Source organism: Pelodiscus sinensis, unplaced genomic scaffold (assembly GCF_049634645.1).
Source record: "Pelodiscus sinensis isolate JC-2024 unplaced genomic scaffold, ASM4963464v1 ctg43, whole genome shotgun sequence".
Lineage (NCBI taxonomy): Eukaryota > Metazoa > Chordata > Testudines > Trionychidae > Pelodiscus > Pelodiscus sinensis.
The window spans coordinates 663,211-688,009 of NW_027465835.1; the positions used below are offsets into that span (position 1 = coordinate 663,211).

The 24,799-nt window shown below is 51.7% G+C and overlaps 1 protein-coding gene across 2 annotated transcripts in view; it reads left to right on the forward strand.

The window, feature by feature from the left end:
- Positions 1-14,166, forward strand: part of LOC102454332 (scavenger receptor class F member 2-like) — a 258,095-nt gene extending 243,929 nt beyond the window's left edge. For both annotated transcript variants that reach the window (XM_075914780.1, XM_075914781.1), the window contains 2 exons: positions 9,950-10,102; positions 12,814-14,166. In XM_075914780.1, coding sequence (XP_075770895.1) covers positions 9,950-10,102; positions 12,814-14,102 — 1,442 coding nt within the window. In that variant the 3' untranslated portion in view covers positions 14,103-14,166. The remainder of the gene's footprint in view (positions 1-9,949; positions 10,103-12,813) is intronic.
- The last annotated feature ends 10,633 nt before the right edge of the window (positions 14,167-24,799 follow it).

A 24,799-nucleotide genomic window follows, 5' to 3' on the forward strand; every position in this document is an offset into this window, starting at 1 on the left:
CCAATGTAGACACAGCCAACTTGTTTTGTTGAAATAAAAACAGTATAGACCATGATCAATCAAATAGAACAAGCTTCTGTGAAAATTTCAGATACTTTGTAAGTTTGAGATTTTGCATAAACATATAATTATTCGTGCAATTGCAAAAAAATGGATATATATTTGATACAAAATTAATATACAGTTTGTGATTTTTTTTCAAAATCATATATATAGTAGCCCAATGTCTGTGACTGTAACGCTGAAATGCTGGCTGTTCCCTCTGGGCGGCGCTGCTGCCTCCCGCCGTGGAGCTCGGCTGACTTCTGCGCCGCTCAGCCGGGCCGCTGTGCAGGAGTAAGCACAGCGGCTGTTTGGGCTGAGCAGCGCAGAAGTCAGCCGAGCGCCATGGCGGGAGGCGAAGGGGGGTGGGGCGGTGACATACACGCCCAGGGGGCAGGGCCTGGATGAGCGTGCATCCCAGAGACAGAGGAGAGCAGAGAGAGAGAGAGAGGCAGGAGGGGGAGAAGAGAAAGAGAGACGGAGAGAGAGGCAGGAGGCGGAGGAGAGCTGAGGGGGCGGGGGAGGCAGTAGGAGGAGGAGAGAGAGAGAGATGGAGCGAGAGACCGGAGGCTCAGGAGAGAAGATGGACGTGGAGGAGAGACCTGAAAATCCCGTCTTATGATGGGCTAATTGGCTAGTAAATAAATAAAAACCAAAACATTAACAAAATATCCCCCTCCACTCCCCTAGAGCCAGGCACTCCCATATCCCCGTTCTAATCCAATTCCCCTCTGGTCCCCCAGAGCACCCCCCCTGCTCTATCCCAATGCCTCCTCCCCCCCCAGACCCAGGCACTCCCAGCCCCTCCCCCATACCTAATGCCTGGGTCCCAGAGCCAGTGTTGCTGCCGCCATACATTTCTTCCGCAGGCGCTGGGGAGGTGTGAGCACAGCAGCCAGCTGTGAGCAGGCACTTGATGCCTGTGCAGAGCATCCCGGCTAGCCGTGATCTGCGCTCAGCTCCGAGTGGCCAGCGGGCCTCACTTTATTCTTTTATAAAATGTAGTGGCAGGCCACAAAAAATTTTGATTGGGCCACATGCAGCCCGCCAGAAGCCTGTTTGACATGCCTGATGTAGATGGTATCATGAGCTTTTGTGGGCACAACGCACTTCCACCCACTAAAGCTCATGATGCCATCTACATAAGGGGTGGGCAATAATTTTTGCCCGGGGGCCACTTCAAAAATTTTTGAAGTAGCCCTGGGTCACCCCGGAAGGGGCAGGGCCTAAACAGGAAGGGGAGGGGCTACCCAAACGATGATTAATCTGGGGTGGGGGAGCACCTTTGCCCCCTCCTTCCCACTAGGAACCCATGTCTCTTGTAGGGCAGGAGGAGGCTTCAGGTGCTCCCCCAGCCCCAGGCCAATCAGGGGTTGAGGGTGGGGGAGCGCGGGAAGCCTCCTCCTGCCCTGCAAGGAGCACGTGGCACTTGGAAGTGCCGTGTGCTGCTTACAGGGCAGGGGCAGAGCAGAGAAAGCTTCACGTGCTCCCCCACCCCAAGCCCTAATTGGTCTGGGGGCGGGGAAGCAGCAGGGCCTCCGCAGACCGGATCCAACCTACGGAGGCCCTTTTGCCTACCTCTGATCTACATGTTTTGTTAGTCTTTACAGTACTACTAGACTGTTCTGTTGTTTTTTAAGTTTTTCCTGTTACAGACTAACTCAGCTACCCCTCTGAGGCTTATAAAAAAAGGTTCAGTACTATTCCATTCCTTTTTGCCTCCCTGTTTCCTTTCTCCTTTGGCAGAGCAGTTAAAATTGGAACAATTTACCAAGGACTGGTGAATTCTCCATCAAAATCAATGTTTAAATCAAGATTGGATGTTTTTCTAAAAGCTTTGCTCTATTAATTACTTTCGGGAAATTCTCTGGCTTTGTGAATCAAAGACCCAATAAGATGTAGGAATGTTTTTAATTATTTCTCCAGAGGCATATTACCTTGCATTTCAATTCATACTTGGTAAAAATAGTCAAATGAAATATTGTTCTGATTAGAATTATGTAAAAAGGAAACAATTTTAACATTTTGAAAAAATCCACATAATTGTTTCTCTCGATTGTTTTTCCTTTTTGAACAGCTCTAGCTATTGTCCATACTCCCGTAAACCAACAACATTGGGTCTCTGGCTGGCTCCAACCCAGTGATGTCCAGTGTAGCTCAATACGGAAGTACATTTTGTACAGATGTTTCATTTTCCTATATCAAATGGCAGCTTGTTCTTCTCTCAATTCCAAGCTGGGTGAAAGGGTATGCATTTTAATTGTAACTTGGGAGCTGTGCCCAGCTCACTACACTTGCCAACCCCCATCTCTCTGGCAGCTTTGCAACCAGAGAGCCTGATGACATCATTCTGTCATGTGTCAGGAAAAACTTTTTTATATATATAGCAAGAGACATATGGATTTTCATTGCATGCATATATATATATAGGGAGAGAGCACATTCAATATATAAATTCATTAACATTATTACTATCCACAATAGCTCTCTCATGACTGTGATGGATAGGAGGAGTGCTGGCCAGCATCTGGTGACTAAGGGGTTAAACTTAGGTAGCTCTGAGGGGCCAGAAGAACCAATGGGGATACAGTGCTGAAATTTGAATTGGATATAGATACCTGGTCTGCTCTTCTTTTGTGGGGATTTCTAAGAAAAGGGCTGGAGGGAGCAGATGCAGGGATCAGAATTACCATGCCTATAAGAAATACTGGATATGGGAGTGAACTGGACCTCGAAGTACAAATCAGCATGTACCGTGAGTAGAGGGAAAAGTGTATCTAGTCACGATCAGGGTAATTTTCTTTATTTTGGTTGTTTGGTTTAAACTTCTCCGTATGAATCTATGCCTTCCCTCCCCAATTCACTATTTAAGAGTTGTTCACAGAGATTTTCTGTGTTTTAATTTGTACACCTAGCAACCAAGTATATCTTTTGTTTGTTAATAAAAATCACTCGTGTGCTATAACAGGGGGTCAGTATGTGTATTTGCTTGCTTAAGACTGGGCCGTCAGCTACCAGAGACTGCAGCTTGTTTCTCTCTTTTCTTTTCTCAAGCTCTTTTGGGGTGTGTCTACACTTGCCCCCTAGTTCGAACTAGGGAGGCAAATGAAGCATACCGAAGTTGCTAATGAAGTGCGGGATTTAAATATCCCGCGCTTGATTAGCGTATTCGTGGCTGGTCGCCATTTTAAAAAGCCGGTAGCCTGATTTAACTCCCCGCGTGTAGACGCGGTAGTCCTATCCAAAACCCTTCCCTCGAATTAACTGTTACTCCTCATTGCATGAGGAGTAACAGTTAATTAGAGGGAAGGGTTTTGGATCGGACTGCCGCGTCTATTCGAGGGAAGGGTTTGGGATTGGACTGCCGCGTCTACACACAGGGAGTTAATTCGGGCTACCGGCTTTTTAAAATGGCGACCAGCCGTGAATATGCTAACAAAGCACAGGATATTTAAATCCCGCACTTCATTAGCAACTTCAGTATGCTTCATTTGCCTCCCTAGTTCGAACTAGGGACAAGTGTAGACATACCCTCAGGGAAAAAGAGATTGGGGTACCCCGGGGAAGGAAATTCCTCCTGTTTTTTTAGGGTGAAGTTACTTGATGATGGCAGGTTTGGGGTTTTTTTTTCTTCAGAGCCAGTGCATCTGTGACTCTGAGGAGGGTTTTTTTGTTTGGTTGGTTTTTTGTAAGCAGAGCCCTATAGAGGAAAGGTATTTAAGGTCTTTGCAGGCTCCCACCTTCTGCACTAGGCGTGCCAGAGTGGGGAACAGCCCTGACACTAACCTAAATAATTTTGTGTAATCTTCAAATTTTGCCACTGCTGTGCTGCCCCTCCCCACTTCCAGACCATTAATATGTCTATTAAATAACACAGGACGTAGTATGAAGCCTTGGGTCATTCCTTCTCTTTGCTCTCTGTCTTTAGACAAGTTTCTGACCCATGACAATATTTCACCTTTCAGCTCTTGACAACTTAGTTTCCTTAAAACTTTCATACAAGGCATTTAGTCAAAGGCTCCTTGAAAGGCCTTATAATTAGATAAACCAGGGTCTCCCTCTACCCTCTATTATAGTGACACTTTCAAAATATTGTAATAGGGTAGGTATGAGTTTCTGTTTTAGAGACCACCCTGGTTTGTTCAGATCATACTATGATCATCTAGACGTTTTACTATTTTATTTTTAATTATTGTTTCAACCAATTTCCCTGGTGTCACGTTATTGGACTGTAAGGGGAGCAGCCGGGTCACTGCTGCACCCATGGGGGGTGTTCGCCCCAAAAGTGGTACAAAGGGGGCCATGTGAGGAGTCAAACAAAAGCTTACTTTCTTCTGATTCTGTATCTGCTCTTCATATATCTGTATAATGTCTGTGTGTGTAGTTAGGAATCTGTGATCTGTATGGAGACTGGAAGTCTCTCTGAATGTGGTTGAGCATTGGGCAGAGCCCGGCCTATAGACATGCTAATTAGCGAGGCCCTGTGAGACAATGGCACTCAATGGGCCAAGGACACACCTCGGGAATGGTGACCGACACCTAAGGGCTACTAGCAGGGAACACAGTGATAGGCCGCCTGCCAGGCGACCTGCTGCAGTCAAGAAGAGACCAGGAAGGAGGTATAAAGAGGCCATGTGGCTGACTCCATCTTGGTACTCAGCTCAGCACTTCATCCCAGAGGCAGCACTGCAGGGATTGAAGAGCCAGGAAGAACTGTGGACCCATCCTGATCCTAGGATGCGCAACAAGGACTTTTAAACCAGCAGCTGCAACATCTCTGCTAGAGCCTGCATCGAGGACTGGGAGATTCGATGCATGTAACGTACTGTACTTTAATAACCTTACTCTCATGCTTTTCTTTCTTGTGGTAATAAACCTTTAGTTGTTAGATGCTAAAGGATTGGCCCAGCGTGATTTGTGGGTAAGGTCCAGAGGGTAAATTGACCAGGGATCTGTGGCTGGTTTCTTGGAACCGGACAGAACTTGTTCGGGGTAGGTGGGATTGGGTGCTAAGACCCCCCGCCTGTGTATGAGGCCCGGGGCCATCTGGGGCACGGATATTGCTGGGGAGTCGGAGGGGTTTTGCTCATGAGGCTTCAGGCAGGCTGCTGAAGCGCTCTGTGGGACTGGCTTGTGGCCTGTTTGGAGAGGTCACCAGTATGGGGGCTGTAAGGAGCCCCGAATGTGAGCAATTCGCCCTGAGCGGGCTGTCATGATTATGAGGGTTAGCCAGCAGCCTGGGGATTAAGGGGTTAACTACACCTAGCCAGGTGGAGTGACCAATAAGAATGTAGGTGGGACTTTTCAAACTGGGACAAAGGAATTTGGGTTTTTTTTCTCTTCCCCCTTTTGTCTCTCAGAGAGTTCTCTGCAGCTACAGAGAGGGACAAGCATGTCTCTCTCTCTCTCCAAGACATCATTCTTCATTTTCTGTAAGTAGGGTAAAGTTTAGGTAGTTTCGTTAGGCTTTATTGTTTTAAGGGTTGGGTATGGGATCTGGTATCTGGCACTGCTTAAAAGATGTTTTGGCTTTTCTTTGTAACTAAGTTCTAGGCCCATGGAGTTTCTCCATGAGTATATTTTGTTACCTTCCTCTCTAGTCATTATACTTGCAACCAGAATATTGTTGTAATAATAAAAGTTCTTTCTTTTCTTTTATTAACCTGGCAGTGGTTAATGGTGTGCCCTGATTTTTGTTTTAGGGGGAAGATTTCCCAAATGATCTTTCCCCTGATTTCTTTATCAACATTTGGGTGGTGGCAGCGGAAGTTTTATTCCCAAGATCTAGGTTTTTAAGATCTTGGGGGAAGTTTTAGACCAAAGCCTGGTAGATAAGGCTTTGGGGTACACTTGCTGGCCCCCACTTCTGCATTTATCATGCCAGAGTAGGGAAGGAGCCATGACATGGTGGCATAGCGGTGGGATTATTTTGAGGACCCAGGATTTTTAAAAGGGCACAAGTTTTCTTTTGAGTTGCAAGCTTTGCAGTTTTCCTTTTGTTTTTCTTTTGTTTTTGGGCTGCCTCAGGGAGGGGCAGACCCTAAGCCAGACACAGACCTACCCAAACAGTTTGTTTGTCTAGCTTTCGGGACAACTGGATAGCTAGGCTAGTTAAGACAGGATGTCCAACTCTAGGACAGATTCATTCCCCAAGGAGAGGGCAGGAGCAATGTATAGCAACGCTTCTCCCCCTCACCAATGCCTTCTACATGGGAAGTTGCCTGTAAGACCGGCAGGCCTCTAACTGACAAGGAGATGGAGTTTTTCTTACAGCTGGAGGACAGGCGTGCACGAGAGGCCGAAAACAGGCGTGCACGAGAGGCCGAAGACAGGCGTGCACAACGTGAGGCCGAGGAGAAGCGTGCCCAGCAAGAACATCTGGAGAGGCTAGCAGCAGCACAGGCGAGGCTAGCAGCAGCACAGGCAAGACTAGCGGAAATAAAGGCCGAGACCAGGCGAATAGAAGTGGAAACACAGGAGAGGATTGCTAAAGCGAAGGCCCTATCAACTGACCATCCTGCTCCCATGAATGTTCCAGTCCCTGTTCAATATCTCAGGAAACTCCAGGTCCAGGGAGTGGAAGAACAACAGAGACTGTATCCTCAGGGGGGTTCAGTGGAGAACCATGTGGGGATGGGGTGTGATTATGGCATGAATAGTATGTATAATCAGGCAGATACCTTAACCCAGCCCCAGAACATGCATGAGGTTTGGGAAGGGGGTGAGTGTGAATCTGGGAAGCTGTCTGTGGCTAGTCAGTCCTATGGGGAGCCAGGTAAAAGTTTTCCTCAATGTTTGCCTGAGGGAGAGAGCTGTGTGTCTGTGAGTGAGGTTTCTGCATCTCTGCCTGGAGTCTCAGAGAAGAGGCTGGAGTCAGATTTTTGGGCTCTCCCTGCCCTATTTCGGGAAAGTGCCCCTCTGGTGCAGTCTGGAGTGGCTGGCCAGAGTGAAAGTTTAGCTGGGGAAAAAGATCACCTTCTGGAGGGTGTTCAGTGTGAGCAACCTCTGTGTGTGGAGCCTGGCAGTTTGGCTGCTGAGGAGGGAGGTATGCATGGGGGGGAAGGGTTTATTCCCAGTTCCTTGTCTACAGGAGGTGCCTGTCGGCCTGGATTGGCTGAGGAGAGTGCTGTGGGCCCAGATTTAGTTCTGGGAACAGCTGAAGCCCAGAAGGGGGAGGGGGAGGTCTCTGATCTCCCCCCAGAGGAGTCTGTGCGTGTTCCTGAAGGGGGGTTGTGTGAAGACCTGCCTGTTCAGGGGGTAGAGGGATCACAGGAGGAGTTGATGGTGGCTCAGCAGGGTGATGCTGCTGTAGAGCCAGGGGAAGATGAGCTTTTGCTTGCAGAAAGTCATAAGGAAGAAGATCCTTATGGTGAGGCTGGCCAGCAGGTTGCTGTGCCTGAGGGGGGTAAAAGTGACTTGGGGATAGAAAGAGCCTGTGAGGAGCAAAGGAATTCCATAGCCATTGTGAGCAGGGGAGCCACACCCAGCCAGGCCTATGTCTTTGGAAGAGGGAGTTTTGAACTTAACCCCACAGGGCATGGGGGAGGGGCAAGACTTGTGTTTGCCCAAGAAGGTTGCAACTTTTTAAATGTAAAAAGCCAGAATTGTCAATGTACACTTGGGGTGGATTTGTTCCTACTGCTTATGTTAACTTGCATAACCACTGTACTGCTGTTACTAAGAATGGTAACGATGTCCACTACGCATGATTTTGTACCAAAACCCTGGAAACTGTTAAAAGATGTACCCAAGGACACACTGGATGTTCAAAAGCTTTGGGACCCTGGTATTTCACTGTTAATACGTGTAATTAGTGTTGAAGCTTCTCACCTGAGAAGGGACATTCCAAAATTGATATGCTGTATGGGAAGGGAAACTGAGGCACGGCAACATTTTGTGCAAAGGGACCCATGTAAGGTGTCTAATGAAAGCTTGTTCACTGTTGATCCTATGTATGAGGCATGTGTATATGTGTGATGTTTATATATGAAGGTTCTCATTAACAATCTTACTCTCGACATTTTCTTCCTTTCAGTAATGTATCTTTAGAGTTTAGATTCTAAAGGATTGGCCCAGCGTGATCTTGTGGGTAAGATCTAAAGTGAAAATTGGCTTGGTACTGTGGCTGAGTCCTTTGGACCAGGAGGATCTGTTTGGAGTTGGTGAGTGGGTTTTGGTAACCTCTCACCTGTGTATGGAGGCCTAAGTCTGGTGATGGCACCGGGAAGCTGGAGTGTCTAAGGGGTTTTGCTAGTGAGGCTTCCGGCTGACCAGGGAGGCAGCTGAAGTGCTCGGTGTAATTTGAGGGGTGCCTGGGAAAGGACCCCAGTTGAGGGCGGTAAGTAGCCCTGGTTTTAAGCAATTCGCCCTGAGCTGACACTCTCAGTGGTGCCAAGACCTGGCCTGGTGTATGATAGTGATGTATTTCGCAAGAGACACAGAACCTGGTCAATTGAACTTTAGATCAAGACCCCACGCTATTCTAAATTTGATTTTGAGACTGAGAGTTTGATTGGTTAATGAGGCATTTCTGGACTCAACTACTTAATATTCTCTGTATAGCTGTGATGGTACTCTATGGATATGGAAGCATTTGCTTACTTTTCATGTCTTCAAGCGGTTAGTGAAGGGTGCATAAGGTATTTACTATGTTTTATCTTAGACCTACAGGAAGAAATCACAGCCAGTGTGGCCAGAGGCTGTCCAGCACCGTCTGTGATTTGGTGGGCATGTCATGATTATGAGGGTTAGCCAGCAGCCTGGGGATTAAGGAGTTAACTACACCTAGCCAGGTGGAGTGACCAATAAGAATGTAGGTGGGACTTTTCAAACTGGGACAAAGGAATTTGGGTTTTTTTTCTCTTCCCCCTTTTGTCTCTCAGAGAGTTCTCTGCAGCTACAGAGAGGGACAAGCATGTCTCTCTCTCTCTCCAAGACATCATTCTTCATTTTCTGTAAGTAGGGTAAAGTTTAGGTAGTTTCGTTAGGCTTTATTGTTTTAAGGGTTGGGTATGGGATCTGGTATCTGGCACTGCTTAAAAGATGTTTTGGCTTTTCTTTGTAACTAAGTTCTAGGCCCATGGAGTTTCTCCATGAGTATATTTTGTTACCTTCCTCTCTAGTCATTATACTTGCAACAGGAATATTATTGTAATAATAAAAGTTCTTTCTTTTCTTTTATTAACCTGGCAGTGGTTAATGGTGTGCCCTGATTTTTGTTTTAGGGGGAAGATTTCCCAAATGATCTTTCCCCTGGTTTCTTTATCAACATTTGGGTGGTGGCAGCGGAAGTTTTATTCCCAAGATCTAGGTTTTTAAGATCTTGGGGGAAGTTTTAGACCAAAGCCTGGTAGATAAGGCTTTGGGGTACACTTGCTGGCCCCCACTTCTGCATTTATCATGCCAGAGTAGGGAAGGAGCCATGACACGGGCGCCCTCAGCTGTGCCCAGACACGACCCGGTCCGTCACACCCTGGTTTGTTCAGATCATACTATGATCATCTAGACGTTTTACTATTTTATTTTTAATTATTGGTTCAACTAGTTTCCCTGGTATGTAGTCCCTACTGGAAGTTCTAAGATGGCTCTGGATGGGAGGAAATTGTGCTCTCTAGAAACTGAGTTGGCTCTCCCAGTATGGGAGTGTCTCTCCTCGGCAGTGTTTAATGTAATTTAAAATTTCTTACAGGTGCTGTCCTATTGCAACCTTGGTCCCTGCCAGCTCTTTAAATAGCTCCCTGCTGGTTTTTGCCACAGCTCAGCCAGCTCTTGTTGGAGCTGCACACCAGGGAGCACCCTTCTTACCTTCACCTCTGCTCCCTGCTGAGGTTGTATAAGGAAGATTGGAACTCACATGGGAGGCTATGAGAGAGCACTACTCTAAACTCTCCACTCTCTCCCATTGCAGTGGCTCACCATGACCTGAAGAATACCATGAACTGCAGTTTCATTGAGCTGCCATCAGTAGTGGAGCAGCCATCTCTCTCCTGGTCCTCCCGGCACTCCTTCTCCTCCTTTGACACCATAGATGAGGGACCAGTGTACTGTATACCCCATGAGGGTAAGTGGACAGTGGGCAGCATGGGCACAGCCAGGAGCCTGATGGGGCTGCTGGACAGGGTAATCCCCACTGCCACTGCTAAATCAGTTTGGGCTCTCTGGATCTGTTGTTCCCCTGGCACTGTGACCCTTGGGGGGGGGGGGGGGGGGGGGGGTGTTACATGTCCTCACAAGAGAGGGAGTAATACAGAATGTCTGCCAGTGCACATTGGGATTGGAAGCAACCTACCCAATCCACTGAAGGGCAGTCCTGCCCATCAGAGGGGAGCTCAGCAGAGGAGCTGACCAGCCTGCCCACACTTGCACTCTCCTCCTCCATCTAGCTGATGGCTTAGGGTATGTCTACACTACAGCACTAATTCGAACAAACTTAATTTGAATTAGTTAATTCGAACTAAGCTAATTTGAATTAGTGCATCTAGACCTAAAAACTAGTTCGAATTAGTGTTTTGCTAATTCGAACTAGCATGTCCACAGTGAGTGGACCCTGAACCGGGGTTAAGGATGGCCGGAAGCAGTGCCAGGCAAGGCATCAGATTACGACTTAGAGCATGGAGCTGCTGTCTCAGGCTAGCCAAGGGCTGTGCTTAAAGGGACCCAACCCCCACCCCAGACAGACAGTTCTCAGGGTTCCCCGCTTGCTTGTCTACCTCGATGAGGGACAGCAAAGCAGACCTGACTTGGAGTGCCCTGAGTGCCCACACTCGGCACATCACAGCACTCGGCCATCAGCCCGGCTGCACTTGCCACAGGCTGCCATCCGGGGGGGTGTCAATCGGGGGGCTGCAGGAGAGTTTCCACCCCAAGGAGCCCACAGAGCCACCCCAGTCCGCCCCAGCGGGGGCTCGTACCCCATTCCTCCCTCACCTCCTTCCACTTAGCCCCCCTTCCTGATGTACAAAATAAAGGACATGTGTTCAAAAATAGAAACTCTTTATTTAACAAAACTGGGGGGAGGTTAAACCTCTGGGGAGACTGGGAAAAGGAGGTGGGAGAGGGGAAGAGAGAGGGAAACCTGTGAGGAGGGGGGGGGGGGGGGGAGAAGTATAAAACTATGGTACGCCATATCTTCAGTACTGTGTACAGATGTGATCTCCTCACCCCAGAAGAGAGATTTTGGCCTTGGAAAGGATTCCGAAGAGGGCAACTAAAATGATCAGGGGTTTGGAACCAGTCCCATATGAAGAGAGGCTAAAGAGACTGGGACTTCTCAGCTTAGAAAAGAGGAGACTGAGGGGGGATATGATAGAGGTCTATAAAAGCACGAGTGGTGTGGAGAGGGTGCATAAAGAAAAGTTCTTCATTAGTTCCCATAATAGAAGGACTAGAGGACACCAAATGAAAAGGGAGCAGGCTTCAAACTAATAAAAGAAAGTTCTTCTTCACAAAGCAAATAGTCAACCTGTGGAACTCCTTGCCACAGGAGGCTGTGAAGGCTAGAACTAGAACAGAGTTTAAAGAGAAGTGAGATAAATTCATGGAGGTTGGGTCCATGGAGTGGTATTAGCCAGGGGGTAGGAATGGTGTCCCTGGCCTCTGTTTGTGGAAGGCTGGAGATGGATGGCATGAGACGCCAGCCTGGTCCCGGGAAGAGGCGGAGGGCTGGGTGGCAGCGGGTGGCTGGCTTGTGCTATGCCAGGTGCAGGGTCTGCTAGCTGGGTGCTGGCAGGCTTGCGCCTGGCATGGGCACCGTAGCCAGACCATGCCCCTTTAAGGGCTGCAGGGCTGGGAGGGGGGCAGAAGAGTTTCCCTGGTTGTGCCCAGAGTGGCCACCAGGGCAAGCTGGGAAGGGCTAGCCTCCAACTAGTTCGAATTAAGGGGCTACACAGCCCTTAATTCGAACTAGTTAATTCGAACTAGGCTTAGTCCTCATAGAATGAGGATTACCTAGTTAGAATTAAGCGCTCCGCTAGCTCCAATTAAGTTCCAACTAGCGGTTTGCATGTGTAGCGCCTTTCAAAGTTAATTCAAACTAACGGCTGTTAGTTAGAATTAACTTTGTAGCATAGACATACCCTTAGAGACAGGCTGCCCAGGGTCATATTGCAGATTCTTCTGCTCTTGAAGCTGTTCAAAATGTGCTCAGTGTTTTGAGTGGCTCTCCCAAGCAAATGGGATTATTCTTTCACTTTCAAAAACAAAGCAGCCAAACTAACAGTCCTACAACACCAAAGCAGCTCTTAAAATAATCCCTTTTTAAAAATCAACTGTGAGAACAAAGGTCTCTGATCAGAATGGACACTGTTCCTGTGGAGACTAATTCTGGGACAGGAGGCCAAGGACTCCAGAATGCCACACCAAACTTTAGGAGGGCTAACCACTTTACCTCTTGGCAATCCATGTCTCAGCAGGCTCTTGACCCAGGAATATAATTTTCTTGGACCATAGTTGTAGGTTGTCAGACTCCAACATGTGGCTTTGTTATTGTCCTGAGGGGTTTTGGCTGCTCAGAGCCAACCCTAACACACAAATGAGACTGCTATGGGCTAATGAATATGGAGGTGTGATATAGAAGGACTACCACAAGGGATATAAGGTCCATAGGGCAGTGAATAGCAGGGGGAGAAGGGCCAAGGGAGTGCTATAAAGCATTGCCTGAGTATAGCTTGTATACCTTTTCCTCCCATCCCTTTGTTGTGGGGCCCTTGTGCCCCATACTGTCTCTTAAGCACCATGTCAAAGTGTAAAATATCCATGCTTTCTCTTTTGCAGAGAGCCTAGGTGAAAGCAAAGAGAGAGGCCCTGCCTGCAGCCTGGTGGAGAAACTGACACCCCCAATCAGTGCAGAGGAGGCCAGGGAGTATACTTTCTTGAAAGAGATGGGCTCTGTCAAGGCCTTCCAAGCAGACAGCAGTGAAAATCCCTTGCTCAAATCCTCTGACAGTGAAAGGTCATCCTGTAGCTCTGGCTCAACCAGTAGAGCCCTCTATGCCAAAATCACCTGCCTCTCCAAGCAGTCCAAGTACAAAGATGAAAATACAATGGATACCAAAAGCCTTGGAGTGAATGGCAAATCCCCCTCCCCAGAGAGAACCAAGCCTCCTCCCCCTGATCCCTCCACCAAGCCTAAAGTGTCCTGGATACATGGGAAGTACAACTCCAATCAGTCCAACTCGCTCCCTGCTCCCAGCAGGTCCCCTGAGAGAGCAACCATGCAGCCTGATGGCTCCAAACACACTCAGGAATTGGCCAAGAGAAAGAGAAGCCCAAGTAAGACCTCATCTGCTCTACACAGAAAAGCTGATAAGGGCAGCACGAGGAGCAAAGAGAAGGCACTGAAACATCTGAAGGAGATGAGCTTCCCAGATGGCAAAGCCACTTTCTCTGGGGAGCTCCAGTCACCATCCAAGCCCAAGCAGAAAACCAAGGCAAGTTTGGAGCAGATGGAAAACAATGGGGCCATCCAAAATGCTCTGAAAAAAATGGGAAACTACCATCCAGACAGGAAAGGAGGAGAAGGCAAGGAGGCCCCCCAGAGTCCCAGTCACAGAAAGTCACGGTCCAAGGCCGTCCACCCCCATTTGTTGTTGGAGACAGCCACTTTACTGGCTGCTCAACTGAAGGAAAAGACTCAAAGCCTCAACAAGGGTGATGGCAACACCAGACAAAATGGGGTGAGCCCCTTGCAGCCCCAGAGGGAGAAGCCTACCCCTCCACAGAAATCCAAGCACTCTGTGGCCACCAGCAGCAGCCAGAAAGCCAGCAAGCCTGTGCTGCCAACTTCCCCCAACCTGCAGAAACCGATCAGCCCCGTGTTGGAGACCACGATCAATGAGGCCAAAAGGGCAGAGAAGCAAAATTCCAGCAGCAGCAACCAGGAATATGCTCTCCTGAGTGACCAGTCCAGTAAAAAGACACCCATTAAAAAGCCCCCTAGGAAGAAGAACAGAGAAGCCACCTTGAAGCCGCCCAAAGCAGCCACAGTGCCCCCTCAGACAGTACAATACAGGAGACCCATGGGCCCCAGATGCCAGGCTGGTACTGCACCAGAGAAGTGCTGATGGTCAAAGGAAGTCTCTCAGGGTATGTCTACACTACCCCGCTAGTTCGAACTAGGAGGGTAATGTAGGCATACCGCACTTGCAAATGAAGCCCTGGGCTTCATTTGCATAAGCGGGGAGCCGCCATTTTTAAAACCCCGCTGGTTCGAATCCCGTGTAGCGCGGCTACACGCAGCATGAACTAGGTAGTTCGAACTAGGCTTCCTAGTTCGAACTACCGAGTTCGTGCCCCGTGTAGCCGCGCTACACGGGATTCGAACCAGCGGGGTTTTAAAAATGGCAGCTCCCCGCTTATGCAAATGAAGCCTGGGAAATTCAAATCCCGGGCTTCATTTGCAAGTGCGGTATGCCTACATTACCCTCCTAGTTCGAACTAGGAGGGTAGTGTAGACATACCCTCATTTCAGCAAGTCTGCAGGAAGGGTCAGAGGAAATGGAGGTCTGAACTGGGAAGTGGGATCTGGAGAAGCCTCCAATCCCTCTGGGTATGTCTACACTAGCCCCCTAGTTCAAACTAGGGTGGCTAATGTAGGCATTCGAACTTGCAAACGAAGCCCGGGATTTACATATCCTGGGCTTTATTTGCATGTTCCCGGGCGCTGCCATTTTGAAATGCCCCGTAGTTCAAACTCCCTGCCCTCGGCTACACACGGCATGGACTAGGTAGTTCGAATTAAAGCTCCTAATTCAAACTACCATTATTCCTCCTGCAATGAGGAGTAATGGTAGTTTGTATTAGGAGCTTTAATTCGAACTACCTAGTCCGTGCCGTGTGTAGCCGAGGGCAGGGAGTTTGAACTACGGGGCATTTCAAAATGAAGGCGCCCGGGATATGTAAATCCCGGGCTTCATTTGCAAGTTCAAATGCCTACATTAGCCACCCTAGTTCGAACTAGGGTGGCAGTGTAGACATACCCTCTGGCTACATCTACACTGGCATGATCTTGGGCAAAAACTCTTCCAGAAGAGTGTCTACACTGGCATGTGCTTTTGCGCAAGAGCATCCATGCCAGTGTGGACGGTCTCTTGTGCAAGAAAGCTCTGATGGCCATTTTAACCATAGGGGTTTTACACAAGAAATTCATGCTGCTTGTCTACACTGGCCTCTTGCGCAAGAACAGTTGTGCAAGAGGGCTTCTTCCTGAGTGGGAGCATCATAGGACTTGAGCAAGAAGCACTGATTTCACACATTAGAATGTCAGTGTTCTTGTGCAAGAACTCACAGCCAGTGTAGACAGGTAGCAAGTTTTGGCGCAAAAGCGCCTGCTTTTGTGCAAGATCGCACCAATGTAGACACAGCCTCTCTGTCTAGCACTGCGGCCTTGGACTCTGCCCATCACAGCCATCCTCCTCCAAGCTGCAGTGTGCCCTCTGCCATGCATCTTCTCACAGGGGCTAGAGCAGCTCGAGTCTCATGTTTCTTTTGCAGGACAATGTAGAAGGGTTGGCAGGGGTGCATTGCCCTGCCCTGAGTTCTGGGGAGCTGCATGAGCCTCTGAATAGGGTCTCTGTCCTACCCTTTTGTAGCAGTATTATTGGTTGCATAAGCAGTACGGCTGCATCTAGACTGGCATGATTTTGTGGAAATAAATACTTTTAACGGAAACGTTTTTCTGTTGAAAGTATTTCCACAAAAGAGCATCTAGATTGGCACAGATGCTTTTGTGCAAAGAGTGCTTTTGTGCAAAAGCATCAGTGCCCAGTATAGATGCGCTTTTGCGCAAGAAAGCTCCAATGGCTATTTTAGCCATCAGGCTTTCTTGCGCAAAAAATTAAGGTGCCTGTCTACACTGGCCTCTTGCGCAAGTATTCTTGCACAAGAGGGCTTATCCCCGAGTGGGAGCGTCAGAGTATTTGCTCAAGAAGCACTGAATTCTTACATTAGAATGTCAGTGTTCTTGCGCAAATTCAAGCGGCCAGTGTAGACAGCTGGCCGCTTTTGCGCAAAAGCGGCCACTTTTGTGCAAAATCTTGCCAGGCTAGATGCACCGTGCTTGTTTACTAGAAATCCCTGCATTGTATTCTTGGTCTGGGACACCTTCTGGTCCATGAATCACCCAGAGAGCTTTCTGGTGCAGTCACCCATGCTTTTATTAGTTCCCACCACCTTCTATGTACAAAACTTACAGTCCATTCAGTCAGCTCCTCTGTCTGCCTGGGGGCATACTCAGCCACACCCTGACTCCTTGCCCCCTCCTAGCTTCCATCCTCTGCCTTATATAGTCCTTGCCCAGTGAGGCCCACAGCTGCTTCTAATAGCTCTTCAGACCTGGGCTTGCTCAGCTGTTTCCCCTCAGCCTCTTTAGCTGGGCTACAGTGGCAGAGCTCTGACTTAGCCAGCAGTGTGTCACAATTCTGCAGTAACAGATTAGCTTGCTTCCTGTATCCTAGTCTGGTCTCACATTCACATTGGCGAATGGCAGACCGAGGCCACAGTTCATGCTCTGTTAGGCTATGTCTACACTCGCGGCTTCTTGCACAAGTACAGCTGTTCTTGTGCAAGAATCCACAGAGCATCCACACTGCCCACCTGCTCTTGTGCAAGGAAATTTACAGTCCGGCGTGGTAAGAGAGGGCTTCTTGCGCAAGAGCTACGCTCTTTTCTAAAAAGTGTAAGCCCTCTTGCGCAAGAGGGCAGTGTGGACATGCGGCAGAGATTCCTTGTGCAAGAAACCCCTATGGCTAAAATGGCCACAAGAGCTTTCTTGCGCAAGAGACCGTCCACACTGCCATGGGCGCTCTTGCGCAAAAGCACATCTCACGCATGGCAGTGTGGATGTTTTCTTGCGCAAGACTTCTTGCACAAGAAGCCGCCAGTGTAGACATAGCCCTTGATGGGCAGACAAGGCCTGTGCCAGCCTTCCCTTGTTGCCAGCCACATGCCCAAGGCTAAGAAGAGGCTTGGGACCCTGCAGCATCCATCCTGAAAGTGGCTGAGGCCAGTGTTCTCTTCCAACTATTGTCCTGTCCCTACAAAAACTCCTACCCTGGCCCAAGAAAAACTGTTCTGATACCTGGATTTAAACGGCATCAGTTCCACTGAGACTTCATCTCCTGTCTGATCGTGCTGGGGGCTCTGTTCTGCTTGTCTCCTGCCCTCTGGACCTCCGGCTACCATCATCATCTGGGAACCCCGATCAGTGCAAGTTCCACGGAGTGGTGAGGTCTCTCTTTCTCCCCTCAACTAGCTCTAAGCATAGCCCCCGACCCTGCTCTATGTAATCAGTTATATGCAAAAATGCAGGACAATGTAGCACTTTAAAGACTAACAAGATGGTTTATTAGATGATGAGCTTTCGTGGGCCAGACCCACTTCCTCAGATCAAAACTCAGATCTGAGGAAGTGGGTCTGGCCCACGAAAGCTCATCATCTAATAAACCATCTTGTTAGTCTTTAAAGTGCTACATTGTCCTGCATTTTGCTTCAGCTACCCCAGACTAACACAGCTACATTTCTATCACTATCAGTTATATGGTTTGCTAGCCCTAACATTTGTAATCAGTTTCAATTTAGATTTAATATTGTAACTGTTGTGTGTTTGGCTTCCCATATATATATATATTCACTACCCAGAAATAAATAACTTTCATTGTTAAGCTGGTTGCTTCTCTCTCTTTCGCTCACTCTTCAAGGGGTGTGGTTTTGGCTTCCCCATTCGCTCGGCAACAACGCTTCTTGTACCCAAGCTAAAGATCCCTGTAGTGCCCAAAATCCCTGTAGTGTGGGGTTTGCTCATCGTGTGGTTTACCAGTGAATGACTGTGGTGTGAAAGTGGGGATGGGGGTGCTGAACCTGGGGGCATATGAGGATGGCAGCTGAAAGTGCTGTTTAATCCAGCCCACGGAGTCCAAAGGCACATGAGGGTGCAGTGTGGCATTGCTGTCAAACTAGCCTGCTGAGTCCAAGGACATAAGGGGTCAGCTTGTGTGTGCTGATTAACCAGTCCTCTCAGACGTGCTCTGTTCAGGTACGTCTACACTAGCTCGTTAATTCGAGCTAGGTAGGCAAATCAGGGAACCTGAGTTACAAGTGAAGCCCGGGATTTAAATATCCTGGGCTTTATTTGCATGTTCCCATCTGGCCGCCCTTTTAAAATCCCCCTTAGTTCAAATGAACTGCCCGCGGCTACACGTGGCAGTTTAAAGTTAATCTGAACTAAATCCTTAGTTCGGATTCACTGGCCCCCTCCTCCAGGGGAAGACACAGGACCCTTGTAGAGACCCAGTGCAGTCCTGGCCAGAAGAACTCCAGGGCTGTCCTCTGGAATCTAGCCAGGACCTCCAGAGCCAGGCTCAGGGCATTGAGTCAGTGCCAGAGCATGGACAGGACTAGTTGATTCAGCACCAGAGCCCTCCAGGAAAGACACTGGAGCAGTCCTGTCCATCTCCCCAGCCGCTCACCCACCCTGGCCTCCAAACCTTGCCAGTTTTCCGGAGGAGATAGACACATGGCAGATAGACGCCCAGATAGAGCAGCAGACCCACGCTCCACCTGATGGCCTGAAGCGCAGGTGGGAGGGAGCCGGCCCGCCACCCGTCCCCGACCACCAGGCCAGAGCTCTTGACCCAGTTGACCCGGCCGGAGGAGGCTGCCAAGTAGACAGCTTGGCAAGCCTCCACCCGTGCCAGGTCGCCCCGTTCTTGGGCCATGAGGAACACATCAGGGTATGCTGAAAGGAGCAGCACTGGCTCTGGCTCTCAGAGCACCAACTGCATCAGCCTCCGGTGGAGGAGACAGAGGAAGGGCTCGATGGCCAGAGCGTACAGCTGGCCCGACAGCGGACACCCCTGACGTACCCCCCGCCCGAAGCTGACCGGCTCGGTCAGGGTCCAGTTGAGCCTGACCAAACATTCCGCGAGGGCATACAGCACCTGGAGAAAACCCACAAAACGGGGCCAGAAGCCGGAGGCCTGCAAGGTGCCCAGGAGATACCCGTGGTCCACCCTGTCAAACGCCTTCTCCTGGTCCAGGGACAGGAGGGTGAACAACAGACCGTCCCTACAGCTAAGCTCCAAGAGATGCCAGACCAAGTACAGATTATCGAAGATGCTATGGCCCGGGACAGTGTAGGTCTCATTGGGGTGGATCACGTCCGCCAGCACGGACCGCAGTCGCAGCAAAATGGCTTTCGCTACAACCTTGTAGTCCATGCTGAGGAGCAAGACGGGACGCCAGTTCCGAACGTCGTGGAGGTCCCCCTTCTTCGGTAGCAAGGCGAGCACGGCTCTACTGCATGACAGAGGGAGGACCCTGCTCTCCAAGGACTCGGCCCAGAGGTCTGGGCCGAGGACGTTCCAGAACATGTGGTAGAACTCCACGGTCAGCCAGTCCATTCCCAGGGTTCTGTTGGTGGGCATGAGATGGAGGGCTTCCGAGAACTTGGCCGGAGTGAGAGGCGTCTCCAGCTGGTCTGTCGCCCTTGCAGGTGTCAGCTTCGGTCGGATTCGGGGAGAACAAACTGGTGTGGAAGGACCAGGGCCTTCCACGCATCTCTTCCGTATCCATGAGGGGGTGCCGTCCTCTGTCAAAAGGCAGGTGACGTGGTTTTTAGCCCCCCTCTTTCTCCAGGGTGTAGAAGAAGCAGGAGCCGCGATCCATCTCCTGAAGGAGACGGAGGCGGGATTGAATACAGGCACCCTGGGCCCTGTGGTTCGTGAGGGCCCGGAGCTCCTCCCAGTACACCTTGCAGAGGGGTGGATCCTCGGGGTTCGATACCAGGCACCACTCAAGCTTTAAAACCTCCCGTTCCAACTGCTCTATCACCACATCCCTCCGCCAGGGAGTGTCCCAGGAGTAGTCACGGCAGAAGAGCCGAGCGTGCACCTTCCCCACGTCCCACCATCACCACACCAAGGGAAAGGTGGGCCGCTGCCCCCGCCAGAACTCCCGGAAGGACGCCACGAAGCCCATGAACAATAGCTTGCTGGAGGACAAGTGCCAATAGGCCAGCCCCAGCCTCTCCGAAGTCAGAGAGGCTTTCATAGGCACCAAGTGGTGGTCCATGAACGGGGCCAGCCGGATGCTGGAGGAGTGGGCCCATGCTACATGGAAGCGAGCTAGATAAATACCGTCCAACCGGGAGTGGCTCGACCAATCGTCCCACACCCGGATAAATATGAACATGGTGTTGTCATGCCAGTGGTGGCTGCACCAGACATCCACCAGGGAGTGATGTTCCACAATCTCCCTGAGGACGCATGCTGTGGCCTGGCAGTTCACAAGTCCCACACGGTCCCGGTCATCGAGGGTGGTGTTGAAATCCTCGCCCAAGACCAGACACTCGCGAGGATCCAGAGTGCCGAGGAAGGTGGTCACCTGCCGATAAAAGGTGACCTGTCTGGGCCCACATTTGGGGTGTAGATGTTGACCAGGTACAATGTCAGCCCCTCTACGCGGGCCCGGACACGCAGCAGGCAGCCCGGGACAACCTCAGCGGTCCCCAGCACCTTGGGCCGTAGGACAGGGGAGAACAGGATGACCACCTTAGTCGCCTGAGTGCTGAGGTGGCTGAAGTACACCCCATCCCCCGACTCCAGCCGCCAGTCAGCCTTGACAGCTGGAGTCGTGTGGGTCTCCTGCAGGAAAGCCACTGAGTACCCCCCCTCCCGGAGGAAGGAGAGCACCCAGCTCCTGCTGAGACCTGCCCTACAGCCCTGGGCATTTAAGGTGGCGAAGATCATAAATTTCATAGTGAGGGCTGGGGTGGATCCTTGTGTGCAGGGTGATGGTCAGCCTCCTGCAGGCCCCCCCCCCCAAAAAAAGGGCACTACCCAACCCCAAGGCCAGGAGAGCATCCTGGAATTTGCAGGTCCAGCAGTAGGCCATGATGTCCTGCCTCTTGGTCCCTCTTCCCTCCTACAACAGGGCCCTTGTGGCCCCGAGAGTGTGGTCAAAGTCCCCCCAGCGCTGAAGGACGAGCTGCACCTTACCCTTGGCCCCGCGGGTCTCTGCAAGGTACTGGCGCAGCTTGGCCCTCAGCACTGAGGGGGTCGGGGCAGCTGGGTTTTCCTCCGCCAAGGCCCCTAGATGGATTTGGCAGGCCACAGAGATGGGAAAGCAGGGATCCAAAGCGATGGCTGCCCGTCCCCTTCCCTGGCGAGGGAGGGGGCGGCAGAGGGAACAAGGCATCCCCTAAGGAATTAGGAATGGGGACACAAATACCACCCCCTGAGGGCCACCCACAGCTAGGGGGAATGCGACGGCCCCTGTGGGTGTGGGAATAACAGTGGGATTGGGGGGGGGGGGGGGAGGATGATGGAGAGGAAGCAGGCATCACAGTGAGGGCAGGAGGAGGGGGTAGGATCAGGGCCAGACAATAGGTTGGGAACAGAGGTGGGGATGAGGGTGGTGGTGGGAGAGGGGTCAGGAAAGGGAGTGGACTTGGGTCTGGAAACAAGTTCATAAAGAAAGGTGGGATTGGGACCGAGAGCCTGAACGGGGATGATGGGGGGGAGGGGAAGAGATTGGGACAGGGAGGAGGACTGGAGGGTAGAATGGGGTTAAGGAGACAATCCCTCAGGGTATGTCTACACTACAAAGTTAATTCGAACTAGCAGACGTTAGTTCGAATTAACTTTCATAGGTGCTACACATGCAAACCGCTAGTTCGAACTTAATTGGAACTAGCGGAGCGCTTAATTCGAACTAGGTAAACCTCATTCCACGAGAACTAAGCCTAGTTTGAATTAACTAGTTGGAATTAAGGGCTGTGTAGCCCCTTAATTCGAACTAGTGGGAGGCTAGCCCTCCCCAGCTTGCCCTGGTGGCCTCTCTGGGCACAACCAGGAAAACTCCTCTCCTCTCCCCCAGCCCTTAAAGGGGTAGACTCTGGCCAGACAGCACTTGACACAGCCAGCCCTGCCAGCAGTCTCTGCCCCAACCCAGTGGCCCCACACTGAGCCAGGGCCAGCGAGCCATCCCCTGCCCAGTCCCCCAGCCCCCGGGGCCATAGATGGCGTGCATCCTCCTGGTCTAGTGCAGAGGTCATGGACCTCATTGAGGTTTGGGGGCATGATCTTCGCACTAGGTGGAGGAATATGGCTGTACAGGACACGGTCACCCTCACGTTGCGGGGCAGGGGAGGGGGCTGGGCATCATCCTCTGTGTCCCCAGGGAGAACTGACCACTTCTTTCTCTACAGCTGCACCAGCTGCTCGTGCAGGGCGCACCACCCCGCTCGGGACATGCTCCCGCACCCGCGGCCTGCTCCGGGCCACCACCACGGAGCAGGAGTGCTGGGACCAGCACCTGGGGTCCTTGCAAGCCATGCACTGCACAGTGGAGGCCTGGATGTGGGCAGACCTGCAGCTCCACTAGGAGCAGCTGGCTGAGGTCCGAGGGCTGAACTCAAACCTGCAGGCCCTGCTGCAGAGCATGGTGCCCTGTGCTGGTCCTGTGCCTGCTGCCCCCCCCCCCCAAATACTGTCCCTCCTCCCACTCCTGCCCCCCCACCTCTTCCTCCTCAACCCCCACACCCTCTTCCTCACTGTCCACCCCATCCCCCAGGGACATCGAGGCCCCCTCCACCCCATCCCCCCAGGGACGTCGAGGCCCCCTCCCTCGCCATGCTGGGAGGCGGTTGGCTCAGCAAGACCCCCACCCCACTCCCTGAGTTTCCCCTTCCCCCCCTTTCCCTTGCTTCCCCCTCCCCTCTCCCCCACACCCGCTCCTGCCCTTTCCCACGTCTCCCCACAGTTTTATTCCCCCCCCCACTTTTGTTCAATAAGGAGAGTTTCTATTTTTGAACAGATGTGTCCTTTATGTTATACCCCTCCCTAGCCCCCCTTCCTGATGTAAGTGGAAGGTGGTGAGGGAGGAATGGGGTACAAGCCCCCACGGGGGAGGATGGGGGGGGGATGATCATCTGCAGGGCCCCAGTCTCCTCAAAGAGGTCCATCCCCATGGCCCTAGAGTCCTCCCCACTAAATTAGAGGCAGGGGAGGAGGGCACCGAACTTGGGGGAAAAAGGGCAACAGAGGGAAGGGAGCAGCAGCCACTCCTTCAGCCAGTGGGGAGGAGGGTGTGAAAGAGGGGCGGGGGCATGGGCAACTGGGGGGGGGGGGGGGGGGGAGGGAGAAGGGGAAGCAACCACTCCTTCCTGTTCGTAAGGAGGGAGGACGCTAACGGAGGAAGGGCATGGATGGGGAAACTGGCAACCACTCCTCCTTGCAAGGCTGGAGGTAGAGGAGGAGGGCGCCAGCAGGATGGGGCAGGGGACATGGTAGCGGGTGCAGGGTGGGGTGCCAGCTCTTCCAGCTGCACTGGGATACAGGGAGGAACTATGGGGCCATTAAGGGGGGGGCTGAAGTGTACAGGGGGCTAACTAAAAGGGGACGGGAGGGACATGAGCGCTTGGGGAGGGGACCAGGGCACAGTGGGGAAGGAGGCAAGCTGCTGCGGTAGGGTGGGGTGAGCAGAGGTAAGGTCCCTCCCCAGCCAAATGTAGCTGAGGGAGGGGGGCCAAGTCCAAGGGGAATGCATCCATAAGCGCTTGTGGGGGGATCAATCCTCGCCCACTGCTGCAGTGGTACAGTCCCAGGTGGAGTTGCAGGCAGAGCAGCAGCGCTGTTGAGGGGCAAAGAGAAAGTCCAGGTGCTGAGGGGTGGTGGAGGGGGCAGTGGGGGGTGTTGGCAGCAGGAAGGGGGGCAGCTGGGCTGTGGGGGAAGGGCTCCATGCCACTCCCCCCCTTTAACGACTCAACTCACCACTACCCCAGGAGCACAGGTGAAAAAAGCTCAGTCTTTGGAAGCCCCCCTCCACAAGTTCAGGTGGTGGTGTCTTCTCCTCAACGGGGCACAGGTGGTGCAGCTGCAGCAGCAGGCAGGCAGCTGCCAACCAAGGTGGGGAACCCCAGATGGTGGATGCTGGTGGTAGTGGGGTGCTCTTCCTCTGGAAGGTGGGGGTCAGGCCAGCAGGCTCCCCTCCTCAGGTGGCAGCAGTTGGTGGAAGGCAGCAGCAACAGCCATGTCCAGGGGGAGCAGGTCCAGCAGCAGGCCTCAGGTGGGTAGTGGCTGGGTAGGGAGAGCTCCAGCCAGTGCAAGAGCAGGGGGCCAGGAGAGCAGCAGCAGAAGCAGCCACACCTTACTCCTCCTTCTCAGCAGTTGTTCTGAGTGGCCACCCACTGAGCCCAAGGGGGAGACACCCCTCCCAGAGCCTTGGCGGGCTGCACCTGGCCCTGCTGATTCACCTGGCCGGAAGCCAGGGAGCAGGGTCAAAAAGATAAAAGGCCTGCCAGCAAGACCAGCGAGAGGCTGGCCACTGAAGCCAGAAGCCTCTTCTGTGCACCCCAGAGAAGAGCTAGGCCCAGGAGAGGCAGAGAACTGGCTTGGGCTACTGGATCGCCTACTGGTCAACAACCCAGAGGGACTGCTGCCTGCACCAGGCTTCCTGGAGTCCCTGCAAGCCACTGAGTAGCAGCAGCTGGACCTGGAACTTTGACTCAAGAGACCTACTGGACATCCAGGTACATGCCAAGGGGGAGAAGGGAAGTGGCCTAGGGAATAGCACAGATGCATAAATGCCAGGGTCAGTGTGTTTTGGGCTGGAGCCCCCCCCACTGACCCAGCAGCAGTCTATACTGCTGTATAGCAGGGTACACTTACCACCAGTGCCACCTGCCATTGGTTCTGGGAATTAGCTCGGACAGCAGGTGGTGGGATCCTTTCCAGGACACTGCCCTCTGGCAGTGCCCACCACA